The following is a 12141-nucleotide window of genomic DNA, read 5'->3' as shown; positions in this document are numbered from 1 at the left end:
AAATATTAAAATAAAATAATAAAATAAAATAATAATACAATTGTAATTTTAATAGAATAAAATAATGTAAAATGCACTGCCCGCACAGCATAAAAGAAAAAACATGCACACATAAAATCATAAATCATAAAATCATAAATCCTACATGGTATCAAAAAAAAGGTCTTCAACTCCGTAAATCATCATTTAATTAAAACCAGGAGTGGGACAACAGAAGCGACATGCTACTGTTGCAGACCGGGTCTGGAGCTGCCAGAATGAACCCAAATCCAAAATACAGTGTGTTATTTGGGCCGCGGGCCAGCGCAAGCTGCCAGAAGAGCTTCACTTCCACTCTGGCACAGACCGTCTACAACTCTACTCTCAATTTTGTCTGTGTTTTTTTAGTCGTGGCACAAAACACTGCAAAAAACACACACACACACACAGTGACAGTTTAGCAGAATGTTCAGCACCTTGCATAGCTATTCACCCTGCTGGACTTTTCCACATTCTGCAGAGGTACAGCCTGGAATTCAAATTGATTTTACTGGCCTTTTGATTAACACAACATGAACGGTGCTTTGAAGGTGCAAGACACTTTGTGATACAAACAATAATCTGTTGGATGCATGAGTATTCGTCCCCCCCTCAGTCAATACTTGAGGGCGATTGCACATCTTGAGTCTGCAATTTTTTTCTGCCCATTCTTCTTGGCTAAACAGCTCCGGCTCAGTCAGATTGGACGGAGACCGTGTGTGAAGAGCGATTTTCGAGTCTCACCACAGATTCTCAATTGAATTTTGGTCTGGGCTTTGACCAGGACATTCTAAGACATTAATAAAGTTTACAAAAGGTTGCATGTCCAAAAGAAAAACGCTAGGTCTTGGACAGATAATCACATGAAAAGTAGAAAAAGTAGAGTCCATACACTAGGTAATATGCTCCCTTCAACATTTAATGGTGTATCACTGAGTATATGAAGACATTGGAAGACATTGGAAGACATTGGAAGACATTGGAAGACATTAGCATTCTGTGCCTAAAACCCTTCCTTGGCTGGTCGCTCAGGGTCACTGTCCTGCTGACGGTGAAGCTCCGCCCCCCCGGTCTCAAGTCTCCTGCAGACTGAAACAGCTTTTTTCTCAAAGGTTCGCCCCGTGTATTTGGCTCCATCTGTCTTGCCCTCAATCCTGGCCAGTTTCTCAGTTCCTGCTGATGAAAAGTAACCCCACAGCTTGATGCTGCCACCACCGTGTCTCACTGTGGGGATGGTGCATTGTGGGAAAGCAGGGGTCCAGGAGTTGGATATTTGTACATGGATGAATTCAAAGTTATAGGACTCCATGGGGCATCTCCATGCTATAGACTTGGCCCATATCCTGTATATATATACCACTAACATGGAATAGATGCTTTTTGGCAGCATCAAAATACTTGTTTGAATGTGTATGATGTGGATGTTGTGGTTTGTTTTTTCTTTTTCTTTTTCCAGTTGAGGGAGGCTTCATGGACCCACCACCAACATGGCTGTGGCATGTTACGCAGTTATGGATTATACTCAAAGCACCGTGTCGCTCAGTAGCTGGTACGTCTTAAGAAAGGTTCTCGTGACCGAAACGTCGACTAACTCCCTGAAATAAATCAATGCAGAGATGAAAAAATGTGTCCTTTCCTTGGTGGCTGACAGAAAGCCATAAGACATCAGTTTGGAGTTTGCAACAAGCCATGTGGGCGAGCCAGCAAACATGTGGAAGAAGGTCAGACCAGAGATCCAAATCAAGAGGTTTTTGGCCCCGGAGCAAAATGCTTCGTGTGGTGGAAACCCGACACTGCACATCACCCTGAACAAAACACCATCCCCACACTGACTGAAACATGGCGGCGGCGGCTATTTCACCAAAAAGAATGGGTAAAAAAAATAATGCAGACTCAGATGTGCAAAGCTGCTAGAGAGAAACCCAGCAAGAATTCCTACTTTAAATGCAGCAAAAGGCAGTTCTACCAAATCTTGACCCTTGTTTTAATTATCGTTTGTGGCACAAAAAGTATCTCGAATTAATCCAGTGGTAAAAAGCACAATAAAATCAATTTGAATTCCAGGTTGTAACACTGCAAAATGTGCAGGACACTTGAACTGAATATACTCTGAAGCTGCATGAGACCAAACCGTGGCTGAAGTCATGTAAATCTGGACGTTCACTCTGTAGATTTCATACAGGGATAAGTTTAGAGCTACAACACTAAAAATACTGTGCAAATGTGTGCAAATGTGTGCAAAATTCACAGCAAAAAAAAAAGCCCACATTGTAGTGAAGGACAATACTGAACTTGTTAACTATGCAGAGTGCTGAGGAGATGGAAAAGTATGAATATTTTAGAGTTATTTTTTTACTGTAAAATCATCCAGCAGATGCGTGTAATGAGTCAATCCGGCTGTAATGGATGACAATGCTGAACATCAAACAGCACAAAGTTCACTGTTAATGTGAAGGAATACTATGAATAATTTGCTGTTAATTAACAGATTGCACGGGGGGGAAAAAAAACACACACACACACACAGACACAATGCAAATCTTGCTATTGTAAATTGTGCAGAGCAAATCTGTCTGCAGCGGAGGACAAAAGTGAGTTTCATAAATATGTAGGGTCGAGTGTTGAGGAGAGGGAGGAGAGTCAATTAGTGGACTGCAGAGAGAGAGGAGAAGTGCAAATCCTCCTATTATGAATCTGCATGAGATACTGTATATCAGCTACAGCGGAGGACAATGCTGAGATTTAAATACATAATATAATGCTGGAAAGGAGGGGTGATTATAAATCTGCACGGTAAACAATAAATCTGTATACAGCACAGCAACACTGAGCTGGTAAAAATGCAAAGTCGAGTGCTGAGGTTCAGAAAGTGGAGAAATATTTTAAAATGTTGAAGAAGGATGAGTGGTGATGTGAAGAAACGGCAGGGGTCCAACTAGTGGTTATTATTATTTAATCCTTCGGTTATTTTTTCATTTATAACAGCGATTCAGTGCATAAAGTGTTAAATAAAGCTACTAAAGCCAAAGTCTCATGGGAAATGATCAGAGGCCAACTTCAGATCGCTTCCTTAGTCTGACCAGCAGTCAAAAAAAAAGTATTAATTTATATCGTTAATATAAAGACATGAACGGAGAAAAGGAAGACAATCTGAGCATCTTTGTCATTTAATGAAGCTGCAATCAGACTGTCTACATGATGTTGATGTATTACTTGATTGATTTTTAATTGCTGAAAACTTTTAACCAATAATTCAAATTGCAATTGATGAATTATCTGTCGATTGACTAATCAAATAAGCAGAAGAAACCTGTGTTGTATCTGTATTCCGCTTGTATCATTGAAGAAATAACTTCAAAATAAATACAGAATTGAGTTTTGACACATTTAAGGACAATGCCTAGCTGCCTCCATATATATATGTATATATATGTAGGATGTAATATTGAGCGTTATTGATCAGATAAGCATAAGAAAGCCTTTAGAAATTAGAATAAAAAGAGCAGACATTCAGTCTAAGAATGCTTGACACTGGATTTTTTGCCAATGCCAATAATCTTTTGGCTGATTACTGATACTGACATATAAAGTTTGTTGTCATTGTTATTGCTGTTGTTTTTTAGCCTTACTGCAGACAAAATCAAGTCTCTCCTGTAATGGAATCAACATGTTACCATGCCTGCTCTTATTGTGAAGGCCCACTGGCAGATGCAGACATTAAATACAATGCTTTTCCAAATGCGCACATTCACTGGGCAAAATGAGAAAACTAATTTGACTACGTGAAAAATGCCATATTTATTGTTATTAGGGATGCATGACATTGGATTTTTTTGCCGATGATCAGTTCGCCAATTTTAATTTTAAAGCCTTAATCAGCCGATATTATCGTGCATCCCTACTTCAATCACATCATGTGGCGTGCTGACGAGAACAAACACTTGACCTGTACCTGACTCCAATGATCCCGCATAGTCCGATCACGACTCGTTTTTTAACTGTTTTATTGCAATTAACACTTTTATGAGCATTTGAAATCGATACACATGCAAAAACACTTTGAAGTGCCAGCCAGTTTGAAATAGTGACTCAAAACAGCATTACTGCCATGCATCTTTGTCAAAATAAAGAGAAAGGACACATGAGTAAGGGCTGTTTATAACTTACGGCTTAACCTCTTAGGACCTGGCGTACACATGCATGGACATCACATTTTGGGTCATATTACCGTAGTAGTTAATTCTGCTTACCTGGGGCCGTCTGGCCGCGTATGTGGACCCTTACACTACCTACCACTACTTGTTTTATATTTTGTTACAAGCATATGATGCCTTACTGTAGCTGTGACTGTCCAAAGGGGGCAGAAATGTTGTTACTCCATTTTGTTTGTTGCACTGTGATATTCAAAACGTGTTCAAAAATATGTTTGTATGTGTTATTAATGCAAGACGAAGCAGTCAGGACATAACCTGCAATGTTCAGGGTGGAAATAAAGACTTTTGCACCCTTTTGACTTTTGATTTTATTGTGTTTTACGGAAATTGAGAACCAGTGTCCACATCATTTTTCTCTAAAACTACACCATGTAAAAAGATTATGCTTAGTTTTTATACCTATCAGGGTCCAATAAGCCAAAATAGCAAAGAGAAATAAAAAAAAATGCATATCAAGCAAGAGCTCGGGTCTTAAGAGGTTAAAAAATTGGGGGAAAAAAACACCAAAATTATGAAGCAACGTCATCCTAAGCAGGCCTACATTCACCGACTTTTCCCGTGTTGGCCCTGTTATTTCTTTCAGCGGCGGGCGGGAGCGTATTTTCCGCAGCGATGACGCGACTGGATGACTGCAGAAACGCTGCTAAATACCACAGGTGGCCGTGTGTCTGTTTGTCAGTTTCATCAGGAAGGTGCATCTCTGCCCCAAAAAAAAAAAAAAGAAAAGAAAAGAAAAGACAGATGTGATGATCCTCAGCTGACTGCAGGGGGTCCGTGATGGATGATCCCAACAGTCGGCTTTCAGATCACAGCCCTAACGAGCAGCACATGTGTTTTGCTGCTGCCCGCTCAGCCGCAACGGCAAAATAAATCGGACAAAAAATCTCAACGCCGAGGAGCCGAATCTGGGCAGAAAAACACGGCAGATCCGTCCACACTGGAGGACAATACAGAGCCTCATAAATATGGAGGGCAGAGTGTTGAGGAGCGGCAAGAGTATGAATATTTTACTGTGCTGTGGCCGGTGGGAAACTGATGGTGAGGAAGGCCAGAGAGAGAGAGAGAGAGAGAGAGAGAGAGAGAGAGAGAGAGAGACACCGCTGGGTGCTTCGGCGTTATATAACACACACCCAAACAGATGGACACACATAACACAAATGGACACTGGTGTACACACACACTGGAAACATGAAAACACACAGCCACACAGATGGACACACACACACTTGGATGTATGGGCACACAAACACAGGCGCATACACACACACACACACACATACACACATAAAGGCAGATGGACACCCACAGAAACAGAAATGGACACAAACAAAAATGGGACATAAATATAAAAATACACAGAAAAATAAATGAATGGCCACACAGATAGTCTCTCTCTCTCTCTCTCTCTCTCTCTCTCACACACACACACACACACACACACACGCACAGTATCAGTAATGCCATATCCTGGTTGTCCACCCACGACTGTATTCATCCATCTTGTTTTGATTATACACAAGATGCCAGCGCATCTGAGACAATACATGGGTGAGCACACACACACACACGCGCACACACACACACACACACACACACACACACACACACACGCACACACACACACACACACAAATGAACACACACTCGCACAGTAATGAGACATGACAGCAGAGTCAGAGGGAAAGAGATGTAGGAGGAACGGCACAGGCAACCTGTAAACTACCATACCCACACACACACACACACACACACACACACACACACACAGCTAAAGAAAGAGAATGACAGCTCTGACGTTACTTAAGAGTAGTCCATTAATTGAGTCCATTAATTCCCTGTGCCACTTGCACCACGGCCAGCTGGGAATCATTTAAATACGTTTGAGGAGGGATACGCTCTGAAAATAAAAGTACTCTGCCTGCACTATTTTCACAAGGGTCAGAAAAATAGTGCTGCCACATCACCACTAAACCTTTCCGGAAATCCATCGAGTCGTCCATACATATCAGCTGTAAACTCATACGAACAATAAATAAAATCATTTTTTCAGTTTGAGTCGTGGCTCCGCAGACGCTGTGAATTTGCCCGAAAATAAAATAAATACAACGCACATCTACACATAAAACGGCTCAGCTAGCTCCGTGTTAACTTTACAACAATAATACTTCAATCAATCAATAAAATTTTATTTACGTATATAGCACCTTTCCAACAAATGCATGATATTCAAAGTGCTTCACATCTTGATAAAGAAATAAGCATAAAATAAGAAGCAAAAGGACGAGGGAGACCGATGCACACTCGTCAAATATGGTTAATTAAAAAATAAAAGATCAAGAAATGAGAATAATCAGACAAGATGCAGAATAATAATCACAGTAGTTTTAAAATCAATTGGTATTTTAAAAACAGAGGGTAACACTGCTAACGCTGCATAAGGCAGCCGGTTAGTGTCGCTGCTATATCAATATATCAATATATATCTTTATTTGTCCCCAATGGGGCAATCAGTTCCGCAACAAAGGGAGCACACACAACAAAAAATACAAACACGCATGACAAATGGGAAAAAAAAAAGAAAAGAATAAATAAATGGGAGATCATCATTAAAAAAAAAAGAATAAATAAATGGGAGATCATCAAAAAAAAAGAATAAATAAATGGGAGATCATCATTAAAAAAAATAAATAAATAAATAAATGGGAGATCATCAAAAAAAAAGAATAAATAAATGGGAGATCATCCAAAAAAAGAATTAATAAATGGGAGATCATCATTAAAAAAAAAAAGAATAAATAAATGGTCACTTGAATTTGAGAGAGCATCATTAAAAAAAAAAGAAGAAATAAATGGGAGATCATCAATTAAAAAAAAATTTAAAAAAAGAAAAAGAATAAATAAATGGTCACTTGAATTTGAGAGATCATCATTAAAAAAAAAATAGTTTTTGCTGTAGTTTGCTGTCGTTGTTGTAAGATACAATTTATGCCGTTTTATGAGTTTTATATTCGCTGACTATCATAGAGCAGTGGATTAGAGTTTATTAATCCTTTTATAACAGAGAGATTAATTAACAACACTGCTCTGTGGTGTGATTGTGCCAGATTTTGCTAATTTCTGTGTATCCGAGGTGTCCCAAAGTACACCAACCCCCTCCAGCCAATCAGATTCAAGTCCTCACAGCGGAAAGAAGTGCAAATAAATTAAAGACATCGACCGAAATTGAGCTTTATTTTGAAATGTGACTTTTGCTGATCGTCTCTGTTCGATAATAAAAGCAGGGCCAGTTTGAATTCGAAGAGATGTATAGTTGAAGTTATATAGCCTGAGCCGTCTGCCTCGGCTCACACACACACACACACACACACACACACACTGTGCGCACACTCATTCACTCAGCTGTTTATTCAAGGTTGTCTGCTGCGTTCGCCCATTCAGCCCTCTTGTTCATTCAGCTAAAAAAAAAAGAAAAAAAAAAAACCTCGGCGTGATTTGCTTAAATGGAAGGGCAGGGCAAAGGGCGAGACAGCATGAGTCACTGTGAGAGAGAGAGAGAGAGAGAGAGGGAGGACTGGCGGAGAGCAAAATGTGAGAAACAGTAGTATTGGAGTGCACAAACGGAAACCCTGGTTCCCTCGAGCGCTGGCTAATTTATACACACACACACACACACACACACACACACACACACACACACACGCACACACACACACGTACGCCATAGATAGAGCAAGAGCAGCATCTTCCGTAAACAGAGGGGATTAATATTAACATGAGAATGACAGCGTTTCCTCTTCACACACACACACACACACACACACACACACACGAGAACAAGCTCCAGTATCAGCCACTGCCTATCTGCCAAAAGGTAAACAGACACATTAAAATGCCTCTTTGCTGCACACACACACACACACACACATACACATACACACACACACACACACACAGTAGCAAGGTTAAGCAAACACACACACACTCGATCACGAGCACACACACATCCATGCACGCCACGTTATCAACACAAGGTAGCGAGACACACCTTATCGCATGAGATTAAGAGCACTCCGATGAGCTAATGCACACACACACACACACACACACACACACACACACACACACACACAATCTAACACCATACACCAGCATGTAAACACTTTCCCACCCACCTCTGCCTCCATCGCCACGCTTTCCCACCCACCCACACACACACACACACACACACACACTTGTCCACCGCACACACACACACACACACACACACACACACACCTTCCCGCCCTTCCGTCTCTCTCCCCTCTCTCTTACCTTGCAGCAGGCTCTGGAGGTTGAGCTGCGCTTGCTGGTGCAGCTCCTCGACACACTCCGGCCTGCTCCACGAGCCGAACACGTTCACGCTCTGTTGCCATGGAGACCTGAAGTGGGCCGCGCCGCCGCTGCTGCTGCTGCCGCCGCCGCCGCCGCCACCACCGCCGCTGCTGCTGCTGCTGCTGTGGTTGCCGTGGTTGTGATGGCCGCCGCTGCTGCTGCTGCTGCTGCCGCCACGCCTGCCGCTCTCCGCCTCCAGACCGCTGGTCGCTGGAGGAGAGAGGGAGCGAGGGAGGGAGAGAGAGAGAGAGAGAGAGAGATGTTGATATGAAGAGGATGAGCAAGAGAGAGGGAGGATGGAGACAGAGGAGAGAGAGAGAGAGGGGGAGAGAGGGGGGAAATGTTGAAAGGAGATGATGGATGGAGGGAGAGAAAGAGGAGAGAGAGAGAGGGGGAGAGAGAGGTTGAGAGGACAGGATGGATGAAAGAGAAAGAGGGGGAGAGAGGGATGAGAGAGAGAGAGGGGAAAAAAGAAATGTCAAAAGGAGGGGGGGAGAAAAATGAAGAGAGGAGGACAAATAAATTAGGGAGAGAAAGAGGGAGGAAAGGCGAGGAGGGGAAGAGGAAGAAAGAGAGAGAGGAGGGAGCGAGGGAGAGATATAGTAAGATAGATTGTGTGAATGAAAGAGAGAGAGAGAGAGAGAGAGGAGAGAGAGAGAGAACGTGCATGTAAATAAAAATGTATGAAATTTGCATAACTAATGCCCAGAGACACAGATTACATAACGCAGTGTGTTGTCAGGGAGAACAACGCCGAGAGAGAGAGAGAGAGAGAGAGAGAGAGAGAGAGAGAGAGAGAGAGAGAGAGAGAGGGGAAGATGAAGACTTTAATTAGGAAGCAAAGGGGAAATGGGAGGACGACACAGGGATGGGAGGAGATAAAGAGGGAGGGAGAAGACAGGATTAGGGGAGGGAGGTGTGGAAGGAGAAAACGAGATAAAGAGGGGATTGTGGCGCCGGCGAGAGAAAAGAAGGACAAGAGGAGGAGGAGGAAGCAAGGAGGGATGACATTTGGAAGGGAGGAGAAACGGAGGGAGAGGAGACGGATGAGTGAACGGGGAGGAAGAGGAGGGGAGTTTGGTACGGAAACCGATAAAAGAAAGAAAGAAAGAAAGAAAGAAAGAAAAACGAGCATCTCCACATAGCTCAGAATGAAACATCGCAATTAAAAAAAATGATCATCACCATTGATCATCATCATCATCAATCATCATCATCAATCATCATCAATACATTCATACAGAAAACAGAAAAACAACAACAACAACAACAACAACAAAAATATGATTGACATTTTCTGTTGTTCACACGGAGTTTAAATATTCAAAAAGAGGACGCGCTTAAAATATTCCCAAAAATCACTGCCACGGATGTTTTTTGTTTGTTTGTTTGTTTGTTTGTTTGTTTGTTTTGTTGCAGCACATCAACAACACCAACACTTTTTCACTGTTTTTTGGTAAATAACGCTCCTCACATCACCTCGGTTCACTCAAAACAAGACGGCAGCGGCCGAGAGAGAAAATAAACAAATAAATAAATCACAAAAAATATCGAAATTCCAGCAGTGTTGAGTGATAGTAGGCTGCTAGCATTAATAAAATTAAATAAAAATAAAAATAAAAAAAATTTTAAAAAGTGAGCAAAGGAGAAATACCAGCTCTGAAGGGAACTGCCACGTAAAAAAAAAAAAAGAGAGGTAAAATAAAAATAATATTGTTATAAATAAAGGCTCAAATCACCAAAAACAAATCATACTGCGCTGGATTAGCTGGGACTACTTTCCGTGAAAATATCAGCAAAATAAAATAAAAATAAAAAAATTTTAAAAAGTGAGCAAAGGAGAAATACCAGCTCTGAAGGTAAAATTAAACGATATGTGGCCGAATCTGGAGGGTTTATTTAAAGAGAGGTAAAATAAAAATAATATTGTAATAAATACAGTTGTCCCTCGCTATAACGCGGTTCACCTTTTGCGGCCTCGCAGTTTTGCGGATTTTTTTTTTAGTGAAATTTTGCATGATTTTTTTTTTTTTTTTTTCTTTACAGTGCATTCTGTTCTGCGTCCTGATTGGCTAAGGGACTGTAGACCATTGTCAATCAATCTCCTCCGTGCCGTGTCTCCTGTACACTACAGAATGCGTTCATTCTATAATACTGGACTTATTTTTCTACGAAGGTTTGAACTTTGAGAGTTTAAACAAGAGAGAAAAGTGAGAAAATGTTAATGCCTGTCTGAGAAAAGTGTATAAAGTGTGTCGTGAGGGGTTTTACAGCCTTAAAACATCTAGAATAATTGTAAAAAATAAAGCGGACTACTTCGCGGATTTCGCCCATTGCGGGTTATTTTTAGAACGTAACTCCCGCGATTAACGAGGGACCACTGTAAAGGCTCAAATCACCAAAAACAAATCATACTGTGCTGGACTAGCCGGGACTACTTTCCGTGAAAATATCAGCACAGTGGATGAATACACGACCGAATCACAGCCACACTCGTATACAGCAAAACAGAGCTCCCTCTCATGTGATCGTGTTGCATTTCATTCAGATCGAGTTAAATAAAAGTTCAAAGTATTTTAATCAGAAGAAAACTGATTTTGACCTGTGCAGAGTGGCTCCACCTGCTGGGAAGAGTCTAATCTGCAGGAAATATAAATATAATCCAGGCTGAGTCCTGTTGTCAGGCAGTGGCGCCCCCATCAGGTCGACTGTACAAATGAACCCTGGCTGGCTGCTGGTTATTCTTTAACAGGAAGCCTTCAGACTTTCCCAGCAGTGTTTTGATTTCCTCGATGGTTCTCTGGATTCTGGGATTCCCACCTTTCAGCCGCTCAACAATCCTTTACAGATTATAATCTGCGCAACAGAAAAGTCGTCATCAGCCACGGAGCGGCTGAGTTTCCGTCCCTCCTGGAAACTCGTCCCGTCGCCTGATGTTCCCCCACGTGGAGCAAACATGAGCAGAGAGAGCAGATTTATTCCCACCAGACACGAAACCAGCAGATTACGAGATTACATGCTTATTAGGCGCTGATATTTTCCTATTGAACAGATTATCAAAGGTTTACAGCAGCCCCTTTCAACCTGATTGAAAACTCCAATTGAGCGTCTTCTCATTGAGGTGGCATTTTTATTTTGATTTTTACTTACTGGGCTTTTAATCTGATTATTAGGGGAATATCAGGGTCCATGTAAAGGGCAAACACACTCAAAATCCATTCAATTCCTTATATTTGCACTGGTTCTGTCAGTTCAATGCAGCTGGAGTGTGAAGTTTACAAATCATCGAAACATAAAGAACACATCAACAAGCCTCGTTTCCACATTTCCTCCCAACTTGTGTGTGTGTGTGTGTGTGTGTGTGTGTGTGTGTGTGTGGCTCCAAGGGGAAACACACAGACACAGCTCTGTTTCCTGATTATACCATGTGGAATAAGGCAATTGAAGTGCTGTAAAAAAAAAAAAAAAAAAAAAAAAAAAGGATGCTCAGTTCCCTGCAGACACACACACACACACACACACACACTGCAGTGAAACC

At 41.5% G+C, this 12141-nt stretch overlaps 1 protein-coding gene across 1 annotated transcript in view; it reads right to left on the bottom strand.

The window, feature by feature from the left end:
• nhsl2 (NHS-like 2) overlaps positions 1–12141 on the bottom strand; it is a 212234-nt gene that overhangs the window by 62520 nt on the left and 137573 nt on the right. Inside the window, 1 exon segment of the mRNA XM_030075541.1 lies at positions 8544–8813. Within this exon segment, the coding sequence (XP_029931401.1) occupies positions 8544–8813 (270 nt within the window).

The sequence above is a fragment of the Myripristis murdjan genome, chromosome 18 (assembly GCF_902150065.1).
Source record: "Myripristis murdjan chromosome 18, fMyrMur1.1, whole genome shotgun sequence".
NCBI lineage: Eukaryota > Metazoa > Chordata > Actinopteri > Holocentriformes > Holocentridae > Myripristis > Myripristis murdjan.
Note: the sequence above shows the minus strand (reverse complement) of the source record. Positions and strands in the feature narration are given on the sequence as shown.